At 35.0% G+C, this 23,538-nt stretch overlaps 1 protein-coding gene across 2 annotated transcripts; it reads left to right on the forward strand.

The window, feature by feature from the left end:
* The first annotated feature begins 1,192 nt into the window (after positions 1–1,192).
* On the forward strand, positions 1,193–22,274 carry LOC149412787 (phenoloxidase 1-like). 2 transcript variants are annotated; one of them, XM_089645339.1, is made up of 14 exons: positions 1,193–1,321; positions 7,243–7,370; positions 9,552–9,744; positions 10,658–10,760; positions 11,490–11,610; positions 12,769–12,974; positions 13,781–13,909; positions 14,444–14,567; positions 14,935–15,099; positions 16,279–16,407; positions 18,291–18,472; positions 19,369–19,514; positions 20,082–20,317; positions 21,277–22,274. In XM_089645339.1, exons 2-14 carry the CDS (start codon positions 7,263–7,265, stop codon positions 21,508–21,510), a joined length of 2,076 nt encoding a protein of 691 aa, XP_089501465.1. In that variant the 5' UTR covers positions 1,193–1,321; positions 7,243–7,262; the 3' UTR covers positions 21,511–22,274. The 2 variants fall into 2 exon arrangements, with proteins under 2 accessions (XP_089501465.1, XP_089501464.1); XM_089645338.1 differs by lacking the exon at positions 1,193–1,321 and adding an exon at positions 5,686–6,203.
* Positions 22,275–23,538: the final 1,264 nt, after the last annotated feature.

Below are 23,538 nucleotides of genomic sequence, written 5' to 3' on the forward strand. Positions count from 1 at the left end.
ATAACTGGGCTTGTACTGTCATGTCTCTGAAAGCAAATAATGTTTTCATTCCCCTTGTCGTGAATGATTCCAATACAGTATTGGCCAGGAATTTAAGTTTACAGACTAAGCAATACTAAACATTGTAAGTAATTACTTTGAATCAATACAAACTGAGTTAATTTAAATATCTTTGATCAAATTGTGTATGAGTTGTGCGCCCTTGTGTAAATTAGCTATTTTATCTTCAGTGATAAAAAATGACTATGTAATAATACAGTTTTACTAACGATTAATCATAAATTAGCTTTAGGGGATTTTTCACTTTTTTTTAAATTTTGTAATTTGTGCGATGAACTTTTAATTTTTACTTGTGAAACATTCTTCACATTTGAGTCATTCCTTTTGTCTGTCTTTGTATTAGTATGATAAGTTGTGTATATTGATATTGAAGTAAAACGGGCCTTTTGTGTTGATTTTGTTGTAATGTTTTAACTGACTAATGGTGAACACAATCAAATAAATAATTATAAAAATAAAACTTTCAATTTTATTACGTGAAATTATAAACTTGTGTATAATTATTCTGTTCTGTTTGGTTATTTTGTGCCGCAGAACTTTCTGGTCCCGGGCTATATCATCTTTAATGTTCTGAAAAAAATGTCATAAATGAAAGTTGTCAGATTAAATAGAAATATCTGATCTGAATATAAAACTAATGATTTTTTTTTCTGTTCATATGTATGAGACTTCGGGAAGGAGTGACAGGATTTAAGGAAGGATTGTTGAGGATCTCCAAATGAAGTAATATTTGGAAACTGGAGGATTATCAAATTAGGACTGGATATTTGTGGAAGGACTCGCTTTAAGGACTTGTCATGGATGATGATTGTAGGATTTTACCACCCATTCTAAGGATTCATTCGCTTTGGACCATGCGTCACTGGACGCCTGACGCATTCTAGTCTGTGGACTCTCTTAATTGACTATTCCACTCGCATCAGTTAATCACTCGGATATAGAATGAGTTATTCACTTGGATTCATACGGAATTACTCCATTGGATTCAAAAAGACACTAGACACTGCTAAAAGTGAGTAATCAATGGAAAAATGACACTTAAACAATCATTTTTGAACTTAGGAAGTGCTAATATTGTTTGGACCGATCTGCGGATCGGGTGCTAGCATGACTGCTAGCTAACTGAAAGTGTCAGTGCGTAGTTTGCGTTGGCGGCAGGATGGATTCGCGCGCACTCTTTTGGAAATGGAATGTGTTTGGATAAATCATATACAGGATGGGTTCTCTGGTTCACTCAATAGGATGAGGAGGATACTGGGTGGTGAGCATCTTATTTTCAACTTCAAATAATCATTTTTGCTTTCAACTTTCTTTTACCGGCGGCAATTCTAATCTGCTCAAACAAAACCCACTTGGAAAAACAACATCTTTCCCGATTGATTTCATACTGGCATCTAAACACAATGTTTCTTAACTTCAAAACCTCAATTATTTCTATGTTGGAACATTACATTTGTAGGTCAATTTTTTAGTCATGGCACTGTACAGTTAGTTGCAAGTGATAATTTTGCCACAGATATCTTCGTAATAAAAAAATCTAAAGCATGACAGAAAACAACTGCTCAAGGTGTACTAATCGAGCATCGCCAAGTGACCATTGCACGTAGATATCACATACAAAATAGCGTCTACATATCGGTACACAATGCATTGATGATGTGTCATATGAATTAAAAAAATGTAATGTGTTTTTAAAGACAGATTGCTGCAATATTTAAAGTGAGTTGCTAGCATGAAGAAGTAATCTACCAAGATCAGTTTGCAAGTTGGTTCCAAGCTATAGAATTGCCACTAAAACCAAAACTCGACATTTTGTCAAATCCTTAGAATTAAAAAAAAAATAATGGAGTTGGTATTATGATTTGAAGGTGTTTTAAATAATATTAATTCCTCTCACACCGCATGCAGTTGTCAATAATCGGAATCTTTGCAAATGAATGCATGCAGCAGTAATGATGCATTTTTTTGTTGTTGTATATTTAGCTCTTTTTTGTTGTTGAAATTCTCTATAATTAAACCAAACTTCTTCTTTCCAAATGAATAACTTTGTTTGAAGCTTTTAAACTAATATTTTGAAGATCTTCAACAAACCTATTTTTATATTTTGACATCCAAATATTATTTTTATATCTTTTTTAGGTCTTTGGTTATATTTTGCCTGTACCAAAGAAATTAAAACTTTGTGAATCGTGAGTACTGCGGAATTAATACTACATTCATGATAAATATTCTAACTATTAGAGTTCTTTTTAGTACATTTTAACAAACAATAAATAAGTTAGAATTCCCCGTGAAGTCTAGAAAAGTAGTTTAAAACATAAACTAATTATAATGGTACATTAAAGCGATACAACGATTTTAACTAGACGTAAATTAAATTTTACTGCCGGTTTTGCTTGATAAATGCATATAGAATTAGTAAAAAGGTTCACAAATATTATTTTTTTGCTTTTAGTGACGGTAGTTATTTTTTTTTTACCAATGTGTCCATTCGTAATATCCTTATAAAGCAATAATTAGTTTTTTTTTCCAGTCATAAAATAATGTAATATTTTTGTACCATTTCTTAATTCTGACAAAACTCTTTGATTTTCCCTCAATATAATACATACAATGTTTTTTTACAGCCCTAATGTATTGTCACTGTGTTGAAAAAATAAAAATGATTTTCATTTATGTTTGACTTTTTATTATTGTGATATTCTATTACCAATCAATCAATTCTATCCACTGAAGAGATAAACTGATAGAAATGTGTGGTGGGTGTTACTGTGTGTCCGATGTAAGATCAATTTCGCATTCTGGTCAAATCGTTCAAAAGTTTTTCAAAAACACTTCATTTCAACTTCATTATGATAATGCATAGTTTACACGAGGACATGACAATATTGTATTGTCCCAGATCCGGGACCATTGTCCTAGTGTGAACAGAAGTTGAGGACAGGTTAATGAACCAAGACATTGTCCTTGAGATAGACAGGCAGGCTATCTCCGCAGGACAATGTCTTAACGCCGTTTTTGGAATAGCTGAAAACGCCACGCCGTTGTTTTCTTCTGCTCACGATTTGTTCAAAAGTTGAAACAGACTGAGAATTGGCATTTGACGGGGACCTTTCAACTGTCAAAAAAGGCCATTTGATGACAATGTTACATTTGAATTTCTGTGAAACTAAGGATAGGTTGTTTCAAAAAATTTTAACATTTCAAAAATTTCAGGTTAAGTCCTATTCAAGTTCTGTTATTATACCGCCATAGGCCAGTTGCTTGACATAACTAAAATCATAACAGAACTTGAAAACTTCGAAATTTGAAAAATTCTCTGAAACAACCCATTCTGAGTATGGCTCAATGCCTCCTTGGTAGTCTGAAAGACCCAGCTCGCTCTGCAGTTGTAATGGAAGAAGAAAGATTCTGAGGACATTGTTTTATAAAAATGACTTGATATTTTTTAAATAATAACAAGAAATGGTTTTGCCCTGCTAGCCAAGCAGACAACTCTATTGTTTTCAGACTAACCAATATGCACAGGTTTAGTCCATTTCAAAGCCTTCCAATCAATAACATAAAACAACAGAAAATAAAATAATTGCTTGGCTTGAAAATAAACAACTATTTAAAATGAAGGTTTATTTCAATTATTGGGTCATATTTCAGAAGTTTACCTTTACAGAAATTTTATAAATGAAAAAGTAAAGAATATCAGGAGTGAACTAAATAAGGTGAAAAAAAAAGATAATTAATTAATCTTACTCTAATAGTATAAGGTGAAGAAAATGAGCAAAAGCAACCAAATTAATAAAATAAATCAAGTGCACTAATGTATGGCGAGCGATATGCTGAAATATGCCAAGCCATGATGCGTAATGTGTTGACATAAGAATCTTATCAGGAGTGATCTTTACTTAACCCTTAGAAGACGGCTAATATTTTGTAAATATCTCAAAGCCAAATATAATATTGGAAATTATATTTGAAATACTTGACAGGCTACTACAATGTCAACGTTTTACTTAGGAATTTTCATGGACAATATTGAAATGCGAAAACTTGTAAAACCTAGCTCTATACACTGCACATTGCAGTGCACCTGAAGGTAGTCATGATTTTACTGAACTGCTACTGTAGTTGGTCGTATCCTAAGGGTTAAAATTACTGCCCAATAGTTTTTTTTAATGTATATTGAGTATGTTGTGAGGCTGAGGGGAAGGAGATGGGCTAGGGAAGGTTGGAATAACTTGCCTATTAATTGGTGATCAAACGTTTTGATTCTGAATGATAGTCTTTTTTCACTAGGGCAATACATGAGAAAAATAAAATGAGAGTTATGGCCCTAGCCAGGTTCTGATTTTGAGGGGGGGAGGCTCAAGAAAATAAATTGAGGGGAAGGAAAACTGAAAACACTTGCTCCGTAATACAATACAATTACATTTATTTATATATCGTGCGAATCTGTAGGGTATAGGTAGGTAAATTTAATTATTTAAAAAATATATATAAATATGTCGACGGGGTGAGGGACACAAGCTTTAGCGCTTTATAGGCCCAGCGTAAGCACACTGTTCTGTGTTTGCACATAGAAGTCGCTGTTGTGTAAATGCTGCACAGTACCTATATCACGTTTTTGCGCAAACGTTTGCATGAACTGTTTGTGCATGCAAGTCGCTGTCAATGTCATATGGATGCCGTACAGTGTACTGTGTTTTTTCGCAAACTTTGCACAAACTGTTTTCGTATACAAGTCGCTGCGTGTATACGAACCTTTATAAATTTCATGTGGGGGGGGGGTCGGAGGGGAACATCTGGGAAGGCATATCCTACGAAAGATGTACAATAACTTAAACACAAGCACCATTGTTGTAAGTTATTGTACCAGGAGGTACCAAACTAAACATCTAGTTTTTATTTAACCGCTTCTGTGCCAAGAGCGAGTTAACTCGCATTCTTGGCCTGCTGTGCACAGCTACACTTCTACCTACTGGCATTTAAAAGGTTAATAAAAACTAGGTTTTTAGTATGGGTCTATTTTTTAACTAGCTGTCCCCCACCAAGCGTTGCTGTGGCTCAGTCTGTGTGCAGATAGGGATCAATAGCATGTATTGCTTTTACGTCCAACAGATGGCGCTATTTAAAAAAAAAACAAGCATTTCCAACAGATGATGCTGTTTTTCAAAAAGCTAGTTTTTACATATCACAGATGACATCTATATAATATAGGTATATAAAAACTCATGCATATTCAAGTGTAACATTGTGTCAAAATTTCAAAGCAGTCGGGAAGAACTTTCGGAGATTTAAGATTTTGAACAAACGAACATTTACATTTTAATTTATACCATATATATATATATATTTTTTTTTTTTTTAAATATAAACCCAAACTAAGAACCTTATTTTGTGTTAAACAAAAAGTACATTCTTATTTTGTTACCTACTGGTGTAGTATATTTTAGGGATATCCACTATACGTATATTCTTAGAAAATACACACGATTGCTGAGTAATAACACAGTATAATTTTCTAACACTGGGACGTGCTATTCAGATTTTAATGCATATGCGATTAGTATGCACTTCTACATTCTAACACTTTATGCTTTCGAAATTTAATTATTAATAATAATAATAGTTATTAATAATAATAATAACATGGCATTTATATAGCCCTGTTTAGTTTCATTTCACTTCAAGTGCGTTATTGTACATTTTTCTTACAATATGCCTTCCCAGATGTTTCCCTCTGATGCCCCACACCATACGAAAGAAGGAGATGCCCTTTCTTGCTGGATGTCTTTATTCTTCCCCTACTTCCTTATAAATATTCAGGCCTATAATAATAATTGAGTGTTAGCCTGGAGACAGCATTGTTTACATTGTACTAGGAAATTATTTTTAGCTTCATGTTTTTCAATTTAGGTGTCCGGCCACAAAGTATGTGGTAAAGTTTAAAGATAAGGGCTTTGTTTACCACAAGAGAGGTGATTAGGTACACAATACTGACTGGTTTTGCACACTTCCCGGCCCCGCGGGTGACCTGCACACCTCACTGCGGTACTAATAGTTTAGCTTATAAATAATATGCTTTATTAGACATTACAAAGTTGTGAGATCAGTGTCATCCGCAGCCTTCCTTCAGGGTTTTAAAGGTGAGTGAATACATACACATATTTTTTTTAAATAGGTACTTTATTAGAGCTGTTTTAAAGACATTCATCATCTATTCAATCTGATTTTTAAAAATTTATACATTTTGAGATAAGTAAGAACCCACTTCCAATATGTAATTTTTTGATTTCCTTACTGTGAACAGGGTTCAATTATAGGGATAGGATTCAACAACTAATAATCCCTTTGGCAAAAATAGACTAATATTATTTTTTACCAATAAAATTATTGTCACTAGTAGGGAAAAGATACAATGTTAAGTTTTTAATAATTGCTTGCCTAAGAAAGTGTATTTTATTATTAATATTGTTGCAGATATTTTTAACACATATTTTATATAATCTTTAATTATTGAAGATAATATTGACAACTCTCGAACATAAAATGTGAAACAGAAAATGATTCTGTCGCATCTAGGAATTGAATCCAAGAACTCAGCCTTGGCGGGGCTTAGCTCTATCACTGGACAATCCAACCATATCTCCTCTTCAGTTATATTTAACTGTATCATACATCGACCAAGAACTACCAACATTATCTTCATTTTCTTAATGCATTGATTAAGAAAATAAGAAAAGAGATTATACCTGAATTTAATTGCAATCTAGGTAGTGTCTTTGATAAATACACTTTTTTTATTAACGTGTGACATCTATTGACTTTTTTCGAAGTCTGGGAAGTTCTCATACGACATCCTACACTCTTATGATTATTTTTAATAAAAAATTGTGTTATAGTACGTTTTTCAATATCCTTTAGTATTTATTTAATTCCAGTGGAAAATCAATTGAAAAAATCATAATGTACCTACTTACTTATTTATTTTCTAGATTATACTTGAAATGAATGATTTCCTCAGTTATTAGAGTACCTAACTAATCTCTCTATGCCTCTTGCAGAAGTTTGAAATTTCATGTTTTTGTGATTCTTGGCACTTGGAACATTTTTCCAAATATAATGTAGCAATAGCATTACTTAAATTTTGTAAGACTGTTATCTAATAATCCTTTTCTTTTTCAGGGTAAAAGTAAGAAGTCAAGATGTCCAACAAACAGGATCTCCTTTTATTGTTCGATCGGCCGACGGAGCCCGTCTTTGTGCCTAAGGGAGAGGAAAAGGTTGTCTTTGCAACTCCACAAAACTTTTTGGTAAGATATTCTCTCATTAGACCTTATGTCAACTTAAGTATAAAGCAGAAACTGTGTTCTGAAGTGCAAAAACTCTGGAACACTGAGGTCCGAGGTTATGCATGAATTTAGAATTGATTTTTTGTCTCAAATTTTCTGGTCAGTGAAACTATTTTCTCCGGCTCACAATATCGTTTCCATCATGAGCTATGGAGTTTTTAACTGTCTTTTAGGCGAACAACTACGAAGTAATGCAAAATCATGTGTTTTTGGTATTAAAACTTGGTCACTTAGAAATATTTTAACTGCTTTATTTAAATACTACGAATAGAACACTTGGCCTTTGAAATAATTGAGCATTTTTATAATCTTTTTATAAGAACAGAAAAATAAAGTGTCAGACCTATAAAACTGCTGTATAATGCGGCGCATTAGGTTCTTCAGAAAACATTTGAATATTTTTGCCTGAACTTCTCAAAATACAATAAAACACACTTTTTGTCTGTTCTTGCATAAATAAAAACAAGCGGCTGGTATTAAGTGGAAATTTAAGCCTTGTCGCCATCTACATAAGGAGAATTTCTGTTAGTGGCCTGATTTCAAATGTTATATAACGTGGTACATCGCCTCAAAATTATTTTTAAACATCACAGAAAAAAAAAAACATGATTTTGGATTGTTCAATAAGAAAAAAGGTTTTCTAAAACGAGTAATATGTAAATTGATTATTATATATGTAGATTATCAGAATTACATTTTTATTACTTTCAAACTAGTTGGCGTAAAAAGTTATGTTTCTTGCTCTTTTTGCTTCTTACTTTTAGGCTGGCCGCATACATACGTTTTCCGTATTCGATTTACGAATTCGTTTTCCGTATTCGGAATTCCGTGAGACTAGCGCAAACGTTCGTTTTTCTTAATTCGGAATGTATAAACGTCAGAACCAGTGTTGCCAACAAGGGCGATAAATCGCCATTTAGGCTACTCAGAGCGAGAAGAATCGGCGCCGAAAAAATCTAAAAGGCGACTGGTCGCCAATTAAGCTACTTCAAAAACATCAATTTTAAACATGTCCCGAAATTCTCTAGCCACCCCCCCCCCATGAAATTTATTTTTCGGGGACAAATTTTATATTTGATGAATTTTTTTTATTTTCTGGGGACAAATTTTATTTTTTTGAAATTCTCTAGCCACCCCCCCCCCACGAAATTTTTTTATTTTCACGTAAAAACATCAATTTTAAACATGTCCCACCTAACAGCAAATTCGGCTACTTTACGCTACCTTATGTATGAGAAACGGCGATATTAGGTCAAGATCCGTTGGCAACACTGAATTACGAATGGAAATTTCCGTACGTTTGCGTCGGCACAAACAAACTGTATGCAATAGCTGCGTTCCACATGACGTCATTAGGTTTTTTCCATTCGTTTTCTCCGAACGCGCCGGCTGGCATTCGGAACGTGCGTAAGGAATTTGTTCCGTTCGGAACTAAAACGAACGTGTGCGGCAGTTAATGTATTTTCTACTGATTCCGTGCATTCGGATGTCCGAATACGGAAAACGAATTCGGAAATCGAATACGAAAAACGTATGTATGCGGCCAGCCTTAAGATTTTTTAAAACTATGTATTAACAGAAATTGAAATAAATATTAAGGAGGGTATTAGATTTGTATTAACAGCCATTATTAAGCCTAAGCAGTAAAGTCGTAGGTACATTGTGTAGGTTACCTAATATTTTTTTGTTTTTGTTTTCGATTTGTATAAATTATTAACATAAATGAGGTACAATATGTTTTGCATAATATACATTAAGTATGAAGGAATACCAAACCCTACAACTTACATCTCTAGAGGTGCTAGTTTGGATTGGTAGCTTCTTGCTACCTCAATGTAATGGAGAATGCAAGAAGCTGAATTTATTATTATTGTATGGCGTGGGGTCTCTATACCTGTGCGCACTAAGAATACCCGTAAATCTGCTCCTATTCATCAGATTGTGAAACTGACTACATCAGATCGTAACAATCCCTTCATATTGAAATCTGACTGTTCCATCAGATTGAATTCTGACAGTTCCATCAGATTAAATTCTGACAGTTCAAATTGATATCTGTCAGTTCATAAGATAGAAATTCCTGGATAATCTAGCTAAGCCACTCAGTTTTCTATATATAAATAAAAATATGTGTTTTTGTAGGCTGACAGGTATTCTGGAATTGCGACCCAGCTGTCTAACAGGTTCGGAGAGGATACGGTCAAGACCATTCCCGTAAAGAACATCACTCTCCCGAACATAAGCTTGCCCATGCAGCTCAAGAGGAGGGAGAACTTCTCCCTCTTTATCCCGCGCCATAGGCAGATGGCTGGAAACCTTATTGACATTTTCATGGGTAAGATCATTACAACTCATTGATTTCTAAAAAAAATTGGTTTTTAAATTTTTATGTGTGGTGCTGGAGAAAAATTCTCAGGATTCCATATACAGCCAGACATACTGATGTATTCATTCTGAAAGAGCTAGGCATCCATAACAGGCTATCAACTGTCTGCCTACCGTGTTTATTTAGGATACTTGGATACATTGCTCGTCAAACTGAGAACTCAAACATGAAGAACCTATAGTCACTGCCAAAATGGAAGCAGTATAGAGACCTATTGACGGAAGAAATTGTCGTAAATAGTTGCTCCGTTACCAGAGCCTTAACCTATTTCTGGTTTAGTTTAATTCTAATAAAATTAGATAAACATAAAAGTCAAGGAATTAGGAAAACTGAATGGCATTTATTAGTAATTTTCCTAAGCATCGTGTTTTCTGAAGCTTTATCATCTGTTCCTACCTTACTAAAGATCATTTATGCAAATGAAAGAAATATAGGTACCAGCTAAAATATTAAAAATGATGATTCACTGGCGTGCCTCTTTCTACCTTGACCTATCGCAATAAAATATGTATTGTTTCTATAAGGTAGGCAGGTGCTGTATAGATATTTTCTGATCTCTTTGACATATAGCTTGACTCATTTAACTTTTACCAAAAGAGGAACCATCAATTTAAAAAAAAAAAATTGTATCCACACAATATTATATAGTAGCCATTGACTACTAATTTAAATGAAACAAGCTGTATATAACTCATATTGCAGTTAAAACTTAACATTAACTTAACTGTCCTTTTCAACACAATTAATCCTATTACGCGGTACATTTTGACACAAACATGGATCTATGGGGATAACCTTTAATGGATCACATAATATACAGCCGCGTATATCAGGTTAAACAAGATTAACTTTTTGGTTTCAGGAATGCGTAATACTGATGACCTCTTGTCAGTGGCTGTCTATTGCAGGGAACATATCAACCCATACATGTTCAACTACTGCTATTCTGTAGCACTTATTCACAGGTAAATTATTTGTTTTGTATAAATTATATATAAGAGGTAAGTAGGTAGGTACTTACCTATTTGAATAAAAGTATTTTGCTTTCTTTTATTGTAGGGTTGTTATCTATGACTTCTCCTCTAAGACAGAGCAATGAGCATAAATAAACCACTCACTAGATCGATATTTTCAGGCTTTTTGTATGAAACAAATCGATCCTAAAAAACCATAGATATGCCAATATATAAACAGTACTCTCATTCGGAGCCTACTTATTATACTAATCAAAAACTAATGAAAACACCAATGAAAAACTCTGAAAGTTTATTCCATAGACTTTCAGAGTTTTTTTATTGGTGACTCTTCTACTAAGATCATTATAAAATTAAAATGTTTTGTAAACTTTTAGAATCGCTGGTCACTTCAATAAAAAATACATCAAACAAGAAAACAACATGGCTGAACTGTAAAATGCATGAAATTTTGAAACTTTGATTGCAAAAAAATGGAACTTTGATGCAGTATTTTCCATTCCCCCGGATGTAAATAGTTGGCTTTTATAGTAATTAAGTTGAATCAAAGTATTATTTCAAAAAAATCTTTGTATTAAGCGTGGCCAGCGATCCTAAAAGATTACCAAATTTTTCTTGTGAAATGATGATAGACTTAGCTAGCAGAGAAATGGATCCAAAGTATTGTATTAATTGCAAACCTACTATCTACATGGAATTAATTATATAAGTTCTTTACAGGGAAGACACCAGAGATCTCCAAATTCCCAACTTCATCCAGAACTTCCCCGACAAGTACATGGACAGCAAGGTCTTCCCCATGGTGCGAGAGGAGTCTACAGTTGTCCCTGATGGCTCGAGGGTAAATAGTCTTGTTTTAATAAACATATATGCCAAATGTGTGTCAAGTTTACTGCTTCTAAAATGATGCCGGTAAAGCTGTACACAAATAATCTATTACTAGTAGTGCAAGATTTTAAATATTTAAAAATGAAGCCACCTGGGCCATAAAATGAATGAGGTTACCAAATATACTGAAATTCATTTACTTATCACTAAAATGGACACATATCTTCTGTCTGTTCTAGCAAAATGAGAAATTTGTTTTATTGTATTCAGTTTAAGGAATTCTTTCCATTGTTGTAAAGTAAATAATGTTAATTTAGAGTTTGTAATAATTTTATTGCTGCCATTTAAACATAAGATTAAACACCTCTAATGAGGATATCCTGCCCAATATCCTGTGGTTTGGTAAATTCAATAATAATTGTTGTTTCCATAACTGTTCTTTATCTTTGTGGTTTTAGTATTGCTTAAATAAGTCTTTATGCATTCTTGTTTTCACAGTAAGAAATACTAGATAGAAAGTCATTTTTGGAAATACCCCTGATTTATTTATTACTAAACATTATTTCTGTTTAGTTAAATTATGTATGTATTATGATTGATAAGGAAGCATTCTGCTTGCCTCCTGTAAGCACACAGGCTATATGTCCATGATTCACTTTAGTCCTTTGAGATCAACCTAGTTCTTTTAACCTTTACGTACCTGGAAGCAAAAACCACGTGTTACCCAGTGGTCACTAGGGTCCCCCATATATCGCAAAGTGATTGCGTCTATTAATACTCTTTTTGCCCTTTCCAGTAACACTCAGATATTAGCTACAATTTTTTTGATACACACCGTTTTAACTGGACAATGTCCATCTTCACCCAGCAGTTAATCATTAACAAAGTAGTTACCAAGTTAGTTAGTAAAACAGTAAAAGAGTTAAAATTGAAAGTAACTCAAATACGTATTATTGTAGCCCTTTTATTTGAGGAATTTAAAAAAAAGTAAGGGTTATCCTGGGAGGGTCTGGGGGGGAGGGGGACTGAACGTCGATCAAATGTGTTGTAGTTTTGTTTGAAACAATCCAACCTCAAGAGTTAAGATTGGTATTTTGCATGTGAAGATGCCCATTTGATCTGAATCATCTGTCTTCGATAGATTAATGCTCATTGAAACCCCTTTCCACAGATGCCTGTAATCATCCCCAAGGACTACACCGCTTCAGACCTGGATGAGGAGCACCGCGTAGCCTACTTCCGTGAGGATATGGGCATCAACCTTCACCACTGGCACTGGCATCTCGTCTACCCCTTCGAGGCCACCGACCCCGCCCTGGTCAACAAGGACAGGCGCGGAGAGCTGTTCTACTACATGCACCAGCAGATTATTGCTAGGTATTTTATTATTACCCATATTCAATTGAATTTTAATTTTCAACAATGTTTCATAAGAATATTACTTTGATGTGATATTGCCACATGGAAGAAAGTGTTGTAAATAGGAAAAAGAGTCAAATACATATAGGGAATAACCAAGCGCCTAATAAAAATAGGTATACCGAAAGGATGATCGCTCTCTCGTAAAGATGAAAATAGTAATTTTATAAACAATTAATAAATAAAATTATTTTATTTTGTGCATCTTATAATTCACCCAGATTCATACTAATCTTCTATTAGAAGCATCTAAGTTTCAGTTTGTTTAGTAGTGGGTTTTTTTTTAACTAATCTTTTTTTCCGATCTGAACATTTTGATTTTTTTTTAGATTTTTCGGTTTTTTCATCAGCTAAAGAGTAAAAAAAACTTTAGAAGCCGTGTCTACTCTTCGACGCATCAATACTCTAAACAGCTGATGTTAACCCCATAAAATCAACTCCAAATGTAATATAGATTTTAGGATGTGTTGTAGTACTAGTTTCCAGACTATATATTATGTATTTTTTTTTTGGGGTTGTGTTATTGGGTTATGGTTTGGAGTAAAGTTAATGTAGTCCCCCTTTTTCCCCGTTAGGTTGAAGAGTTCTTCTTTTTAACCCCAGTGGTGAAGTTTAGCTCTACTGAACTCTGGTGGCAGAATGCCGAATGAAACGTTAATTAAGTACTCCTTTTAATTGACGTGTTGATGAATCGTGCATGCATCTGAAATTTCGTAGACTATTTGTAATACAAATGGTTTTATTTTTGCTTTTGTTGTTTCCAGGTACAACTATGAGCGCTTCTCCAACAACCTGCCGCGTGTCAAGCGCTTCAACAACGTACGGGAACCTATCGTAGAGGGATACTTCCCCAAGATGGACTCCCTAGTAGCCAGCAGGACATGGCCACCTAGGTATATTAAATTATCACATTTATTCTGAATCACAAAAAGATATCCTTAATCCAATGTTCCAGGATTACGAATAACCCTACAATATTTGAAAATCTCCCATATTGCAGGCGACTAATTATTGCTTATAATAATTTATTATCCTTTGTGCTATGCATAAAAACCTTGTCTTATAAACATTAGTTTATGATTAAAAAAATAATAATAATAGATTAACATAACTGGCTACAATGTCATTATGACATAGAAGCTGCCACTGACAGCAAGAAGACTGTCACCAATGCTGCTAATGGCGTGACGTCAACGCCGCCGAATTCACAGATAAAAACGAACATGTTATTTGGCGGCAAATTGAAAATGGCACATTTAAAATTGTTCGTCAACATAAAAAAAAAATTAAATTACTTTCAACATCGTAATTTTTTACGAGAACTAAAAAAAAACATTATTGAAAATAGCCTATTATTGTGGTATGTATGTTAATGCTTAGTAACGACTCATTAAGAAGACGCATTGATTCTTAATATTCCATTTCAGGTTTGCCAACACAAAGATCAGCGATCTTCGCAGATCGGTGGATCAGATTCAGGCTGACGTCTCTGAACTGGACCAATGGAGGGACAGGTTCCGTGGAGCCATTGAACAAGGGTTCGCCAGAAATGTGAGTATTCATTTATTACATACATATCTTTACCTGTATTACATACATATCATCTTATTTGTATTAAATACATATATTCTCCTGTATTACGTAAATATCGTTTGCTTACAACTAAAATCATCACTAAAGGCATCGGATTAACGAATCTCTTCCTACAGCCCCTAACTCACCTCACAACGTTGTCCAACGTGGTAGTGATACAGTTCCCCTGTTGTATGTCGCACAGATAGAGGCGCTTTTGTGAGTGTCACACAAATAAATAAAAATTTCAGTGCAGTTTTTACTAAAAACTTGCGAACTCTTTTTCTCGGAGAGGCCCTACGCATGAAAATAAATGACAAAAATATCAATCCTTGTATAATTTCAGCAACGTCAAGGCCGTGTGGAACTGACTGAACAAGAAGGAATCGACATCCTCGGTAACATGATGGAATCTTCCACACAGAGCCCTGACAGGGCGTACTACGGAGACATGCACAACATGGGCCATGTGTTCATTGCGCTGGCACATGACCCCGATCACAAACATCTGGTAAAAATCTGCCTGCAATTTTAAAATTATATCCAAACAAACATTTCAGACTAAAGCTTAATTTGTATAATCTCGTGATACCAGACAGATTGAACCTTGAATTCTGTTTCACTACCGAATTACCGATAACAACAAACAACTTTATTTACGAAAATTTAACTTTTAACCTCTTTGCCGCCATGGGCACATATATGTGCATTAATAAACCGTACCCTCAGCACTACTCACACATATATGTGCGTTCATTTTCATGAAATTTTATGAATGTCACAAAAAGTGCCACAACCTATAAACCTCAGGTGAAGGTTAATGTATTTAAAAATTTACACTTTGCAATTTGATTATCTTACAAAAACTAGAGTAGAATCAGAGAATGTTCTTTACTATAACTAAAAGGGATCTGTACTAAAAGTAGATCTAGCCTAAACAATGAGAAGTTAAACAGATAACGGGTAAAAGCGTATTAACTTCATACCTGTTTACCAGTTTCTCAGTAATTTTGCCTACCATAGTTTGTATGTCTAGAAGTAGCCAGGTATTTCAGCTCAGAATTCCGATACAATGTTGACATTCATTGAATAATCAACTGATAATTGAACTGACAGTTTTAGAATCTTTGTTGTTAAGGGTATACTTTAAAAAATCACAATCTGCTCTTTCATAGATGGCACTAATTTAATTATTTCAGGAAAAAATCACTTTTTGCAAGTTGTGCTTTAAAATATTAAGATGAATTATATGTTTACATTCGTACATACGCAATATAAATATAAATAAATTGTTTTGTTTGTCCGTAAACAAAGTCAATACTTTCAAGAGAGGCATACAAATAAAATATTGAATTGAATCACCGATACAATGTTGTATTTGTATGCCTCTCTTGAAAGAAATGAGTTTGTATACGGGCAAAACTATTCCTTCATATTTATGTTATACAGTATATAGTAAAGCATTTGCAAAAAGTGTTTTTTTTTTAATAATTAAATTAGAGCCATCTATGAAAGAGCAAATTATGAATTTTCTTAAAACTAATCTTTACCAATCTAATAATGTTTGGGCAATCCAAAGACATAATAAAAAAGTATTGGCGGCACATAGCACTCTTTTTAGGGTGAATTGCCTAATACAAAAAAAAAAAAAAAAGTATTGGTGTGATTGTAATTTAATATTCATTTGCAGGAAACCTTCAGCGTGATGGGAGATGCCGCCACGGCCATGAGGGACCCCATCTTCTACCGCTGGCACGCATACATCGATGACCTGTTTCAGCTGCACAAGGGCAGGCTGCGCCGTTATGACGTGGCCTCAGTAAGTCAAATCAGATTTGTTTTATAACCTCACTTTTTTATTTATTATTTTTAAAAGAAAGACGATCTTCAGGTTAAGACTGGCAGTATTTGAATTCTTTATACTTCCAGTATAAAAAAGGTAAAAATCTTTTCTTGTGCAACAATGGAGCATTTAACTTGCAGAGGATTGAACCCACAATGCTAGACCCAAAGAAACTTAAATTTATTTATACAAATAGATATATTTTGTTCACATGATCAAAACTTTGGTCTGAAAGCCAAAGCCCTTTCTTCGTTTGATGCAATGCACTTAAGACGAGGCAATAACCTAAAATAAAGCCAGAATCTTAACGATGTAAGTGAAGCAGCAATGGACCAAACTATGTGACGTGCGGCCCTGTTGTATTGGACAGACCTGCGTTTGAATTTGCCCCATCAAATCTCTAAAATAAAGTGGGAATCTTAACGACATAAGAAATGAAGTCATGTAAAAATAATATTCGGCGCGCGGCCCAGCGTAATGATGGTACTACAGTCTACTTTCCACTAACAGGCCTTGAGAATCGATCTTTCCGTGGAGTTTATTTGCATTATTTCTGATGAATGTATTACTAAAATCTCTAATGCTTCTAGAGAGATCCCTCGGGAAGTTACTAATTCATCATCTAGACAAATAAAATCTGGTGCTTACTGCTAATTTTATGGTTAAATAACGTTATATAAAATTTTCAATCCATTTTACATAAAATATTTTAATGGTGAGGTCCTGTTTTAATTAATCTTAAATATTAAAAAAAACTTACTCCTTAGCGATCCCTCTTGAAACATTTAAGATTTTAGTAGTACATTCACCAGAAATAATTAAAATATGAGCGTCTAGCAAACTCCCGTTATTAGAGTCTTATGATGCCTAACAAAATGTTTTTTCCACTGCTCAAAACAGTGTTTGAACTTATCAATCGTAATGTCTTTTAGTGAATCATTATCCTTTGAGACTTGTTTAACGTACACATTTCTCCTTCACTTGTTAAACTTTTACACTTTCATTGTATCACATTTTTTCTCGCTTTATTGTTATGTTTTTTTTTTTTTTTTATATTAACTCCACACAGGAGGCCCTGAAGAAAATAATTTCCCTCAGGGCCTATGTAATCTTTGGGGATGCTGCGTGGAGGGTCTTTTTGTGGAGAGGAAGGAGTGAACATAGGTCTTGAAGAGTCCCATGTTGTAGGAGGGAGGAAACACAGAGGCCGGCAGTTCGTTCCACAGCCGAGCTGTTGAACTTAAGAACGAATCGTAGAAGCCACCCGTTCTCACGTGACAAATGTCAACCGTGTACAAATGTTGGGCGCGCGTTTGGCGTGTATCCCGACTACGCACCGGTGCCGAAGGGATCAAAGACGCTAGTTTCTCAGAGCATCTTCCATTGTAATACCGATAGAACAAGTACAGCATACCTACCTGACGCCTGTGCTCTAAAGATTGCAGTCCGTCTGTTAAGATTGGGGAATCTATCAAACGGACCGCCCGTTTCTGCACAGAGTCAAGGGTTTTTTTCAGGTATTTTGGGGCTCCGGACCAGAGATGGCTGCCAAATTCGACAGGGCGCACTTGCGATTTGAACAGGGTCAGCATTTGTGTACTATTAAAGTATCTTCGGGCCCTGTACAGTACGCCCAGCTTCTGAGAGGCCAACTTTACTCTGGCTTCGATGGAGCCCCCGTACCTGAGCTGGTCACTTATAGTTACACCAAGCATATCAATGGAAGGCCTGTTCGGAAGATTGCTTCCGTTGAAGGAGACTAGATTATGATTTGGATCCCTTTTGGACAAATGTCTCACAAATGTTGAATTACAAATAGCCTATAACCAGAGGGTATAACCATCCTTTATTCTCTCCAGCTGGACTACACTGGAGTGACAGTGACAGATGTAGCGCTTCAAGTCCAGGGCGGAGCTGACAACCAGTTGCAGACCTTCTGGCAGTCGAGCGACATTGACCTGTCCCGAGGAATGGACTTCACTCCTCGTGGAGCCGTGTTTGCACGCTTCACGCATTTGCAACATGTTCCCTTCAATTACAAGTATGTTAATTTTAATGCCATCATTCCCTTGCTACTCTCTCTTTTGAATACGTATGTTCATCATACATTTATATTAGCTACACAAGGGCATCAATATAAATCATCTGTATCTAATAGCTACTTTCTTAGATTATATTTGACTTTAGCCGTATAAATTGTATTATTTTTAATTGTAATTGGTAGTTTATTTAATACTAGCTGTACCCCGCCACGGGCTGCTGTGGCTCAGTCTGTCAGATAGAAAAACAATAGCACGTGTTGCTTTTATGTCCAACAGATGGCACTGTTTTTAAAAAAAGCCTTTTTTTACCTGTTACAGGTGACATCTATATAATATTGGTATATAAAAAGACACGCATATTTGAATGCAACATTGTGCCAAAATTTCAAAGCAATCGGTGAAGAACTTTTGGAGATTTAAGAATTTAAACAAACGGACAAAAAATGTTGGGCGTGCATTTGGCGTGTTTCCCGAGTGTGCACCGGTGTCGAAAGAATCAATGACGCTACTTCTTCGGAGCATCTTCCATTGAAATACTGGTAGAACAAAGTAGAACAAGTTTCAACATAATTTATTTCAATTGAAGTGTACAAATGTGTATTACAACTGAGTGTTTGAATGTTTGTTACAATATTTAATTAATATAATAAATAGCCAGAAATATTTTTCAAAGATGAAAGAGGGATGCTCTGAAAATGAACATCTTCATATTATAGAATTTAAATTTTCTGTACCATAAATAGTCTAATCTAGTCCATGGTAATGAGCACTACTGTATTGAGATGTCTTTAGGTCAAATATCAACCAATATATTGAAGTACAAAATGTTAAATCAGTTTGAAGAAGTTGAGTGAAGAAGTTTAACGTTATTGACAGAATATTTATTTGTTTACAGCATCCAGGTGAACAACGCAACCGGCAACCAAGTGATGGGAACCTGCCGTATCTTCATGGCTCCCAAGTTCGATGAGAGGGGCCTGCCCATGCTGTTCCGCGACCAGAAGCATTTAATGATCGAGTTGGACAAGTTCACCGTCCAGTGTAAGTAATATTATTTCTTTTCAATTCATCATAATTAGACATTAACTTCATCCAGGCAGTCCACAACGCCCAACATATTAGTACTTTTGTATGCCCTATAACTTTTCCTGATATCAAAATATTTTATAATTTGAGTACATAGTTATCTGAAAAAATTTACCCACCTGATAATCCGAGGGGGGAGTTGTGAAAACATGATAAAGGTAGTATCTGTACCTCAATGGCTTCGAAACTCGTGCAGTTCTACAGAGGTCTTTCGATACGAGGCAAACTCCCATAGGAGAGAGCAATAAAAAGAAAAAGAAAGGGGTGAATAGTGGATTACATAATATATAGACATTGCTGTGAAATTTACAAAAAAATATTATCTATTATGTTTAGTAAATTGAAAAATAATAGAACCTGTCGTCAAGTTGCTATGTGGCAGAATTAAATTTCTTGTAATTTCATTCATGCTACTCGGAGTCTGAAGGAAGCTATTGGCGGATTATGGGCATTTTTATACAGTGTATGCGACAAAGTAAGCCGTATCACACTAAGACAATATTAATACAATTATATTTTCAGTGACGCCTGGTGCGAACACCATCAACCGGGCTGCCAGCGAGTCTTCAGTCACCATCCCCTTCGAGCGCACCTTCCGCAACCTTGACAACAACCGCCCGGCTGAAGGGTCTGATGCCGAGAGACAGTTCAACTTCTGCGGCTGCGGGTGGCCAGATCATATGCTGATCCCCAAGGGAACACAGCAGGGTCTGGCTTCCGAGCTGTTTGTGATGATTTCCAATATTGACGGCGATAGGGTGAGTTTTATTTGTTTCTATTGTAGAATATGAAAATGAAGACCATGTGGATGACCCAGAGTTGGACCGAGGAAGAGGTAGATAGATTGAGTGGAGGATGATTGGAGCAGAACGGGAAGGACGGAGGCGAATGACGAGGGATCGAAACCAGTGGAGAGCATTTGTGGAGGAGACCAAATCTCACCCCTACATCTGCATTACTGTTATGATGACAATGTTGAATATTCATTCTCGGCACACTACAGAGGTATTAGGTCACGGAAACTCGGCATTTCAAAGGATAATGAAGGTTGGAAGATTGTTTCGATAACCGAGAATGTATGATGGTGTATTGGGGAGATTTAATAATAATACGATATGTCTTATAACGAGGATAGTTGATGAGCTTCTGAAATAGGCAAGCAATAGCCTTAGGGAAGGGGGAGATAAAAGTTTCCACCCCCTGTTTACGTCTATTTTGGACATTAAATTAATGGTTTCAGCACTCTTTAATTGTTATGAAGTTTACATTCAACTTTAACATAAATTTGAAACTGGCAAATCAATATATTATTGCAATGAAAGTACACCAAGAATTATATATTTAAACCATCGGCTCAAACTATAGTGCAGTTTTGTGTTATTACTCGTCATCTACTCACACAACTAAATTTGGAATTGACTCCTCACAATACATTGCAAATACGCAATACCTAGTAATCTAAAACTTACCGTAACAAACAACAAAAACATTGTCAAAAGTTCTTAAATGATATTTTCTTAGCAGCTTTGTTAACCAGTGACACAATCTTTCTTTGGAACTCTCTAACTTGTATATATCTTTCCTTGTATTTTTGAAATATTTTTTCTAGTGCCTTTTCCCTGGCAGTAGGCAACCAATGCTTACATGGACTGAATGCAATACAATTTGTCTTTTATTCCCATGTTTGATTTATAATTTAACCATCTTTCTTTGCCAGATTGTGCCCGAGGAGAGTGCACAAACTGGGGAGTGCAACGATGCCGGCAGCTACTGCGGCATCCGTGACCGCAAGTACCCTGACCGCCGCTCCATGGGCTACCCCTTCGACCGGATGCCACGCAACGGAGTGGACACCCTGCAGCAGTTCCTCACGCCCAACATGCGCGTCATCGACTGCACTGTCACTTTCAACGACCGCACAGAGCAAAGGGTTAACCGCCTTGGAGCCTAATATGATCATTCTTGGGATAACTCGCTTACTGCATTAAACACAATACCTTTATTCTCTTTCTCCTAGAATTGTTGGTTGCTTCAATAATAGACAAGCCTTCTCTGTTCTTGATCAAATTCATACTAATCATTTCAGTCCCTAATCTGTAGTTTAAGAACAATCCGTACCTACTATTACAAACTAAAACATTGCCAAGATCGCCCTTAATGGGTGAAAGCCTGATAGTAATTTAAAAAAAAAAACCTGATGCGGTGGTTTTGAAAAAAAAAAAAAAAAATCCATGAAGTTTCGCTAAAACACATACACTTGTGGTGGAATAAATTGCGTTGAAAAGGTTATTAAGACCAAGTGGTCCAAAGCTTCTGCTTCCTTCAAATAATCATTTTCCACATACATAATTTCACAGCAGCATTTTACGTAATATCATAAAATGACTTAATCTAATTTAAATGACTGAACTGTTTCTTGATGGAAAAGTAAGTAAAAACTAATGCAGTAAAAGTTTTTCCACAAAAGTCGCACATTCATTTTGTAGAATTTTCATATAAATTTTAAGGAACACGATTGCTTGAATTATTTAATACTTTTTCTTATTATTATTTTAGAGATAACTTTAAGTTAGTTTTAAGTACTTTTCTCAGAATCATGTGTATATTTGTATAGTACTTTTGTAATTACAATGTGTAGATAGATTTTAATAATATGTAATTTTGTACAATAATTATTTTCATGTTAAATTTTTGTATCTGAAACTTTGTGACTTTAATTTTAGCCAAATGAACGAGATAGCTTACATTTGTTTTGCGTTTATACTAAAATAACAATCTTTTATTTCTTTATTTAAAAATCTATTTTTTTATTAAACATATTGAATCCAAAATGCATTTTATTCTATCTAAAGAGAATACTAGAAAATATATCTAAGTGTCGCAAAAGACGAGCTTGCAGCGGTCCATTGTGGGCAGCATAAATGCTTTTTGCTTGCCATCGTGAGAACAGCAAGCCAAAAGCATATACAGGGTGTCCGGAAACTCGTAGTACAAGCGGGAAACTGGTGAATCTACATCACATTTGGAGTCGATTTTGTAGTATATTTTTTTTTATTTGAGCTTTCGTTATCGAGTAAATCGAGTTTGAAGTTGATTTTTTTTTATTTTTTTTTTAATCAAATTCTTATAAATTATTACTGAAGATCAAAGTACCCAACTAATTAAAACTATTTGAAAGTAAAACAAATGAAGAAACTCGGATTTGAAGCATTATTTTGAAATCACCCTTCATTTAACCCGGTGTAATCATAAAATATTTCTGCTCTGCAGGGTTAAAACATCTGTTATTCAACCCTAAACACCAGAAAAAACTTTAACCCTAAAATAGCCGAAAAATATTTTTTTTTGGTTTTTTTTGAAAATGCTCAAATCAAAAAAATGTTTTTTTGGGTTCCCCATGTGGTGTAGATTCTCCAGTTTCCCGCTTGTACTACGAGTTTCCGGACACCGTGTATAGATGTTCACGAGTACTGTGCTGTTGAGCAAGCGTAACTCTGCTGTTGAGCCAACAGCATTTCTTGTTGCTCTGGTCAGTTCAAACATGGATTTTGAAGAGGAAGCAATTCTTGTGCGAAGCAGATGTGGAATGCGCCACACTTGCTGGATTCTTTGAAATTAAGAAAAAAAAGATGAACATATTCATACTTTGTTTCCACCACTACTTAGAGGAGACCGACAAAAGTTTTTCCGATACTTTAGGATATAAATTGCATCTTCAATAAATTTTTTTATTGTATTATGACATTAAATGCGTCAGTATCAAAGTCGCTGTCACCCATTTTAAAAATTTGCACAAAATGATCTGCTACGACAGCTACAAGCCTTGTAAGTTTTAAGTTAAGTTTGTTTTGTGGATATTGTTCTCTAGACATTTTCAGCAGGTCAGCAAGAACAGAATTCTCTGGCTTTACGTTGCTCATTTGTTCTAAACCCATCTTGAGGATGGTCATTTTTACGATTTGTTGTTGTGCTCAAACTC

Source organism: Hesperophylax consimilis, chromosome 22 (genome assembly GCF_061612785.1).
Source record: "Hesperophylax consimilis isolate HC1 chromosome 22, BYU_Hcon_1.0, whole genome shotgun sequence".
Taxonomy (NCBI): domain Eukaryota; kingdom Metazoa; phylum Arthropoda; class Insecta; order Trichoptera; family Limnephilidae; genus Hesperophylax; species Hesperophylax consimilis.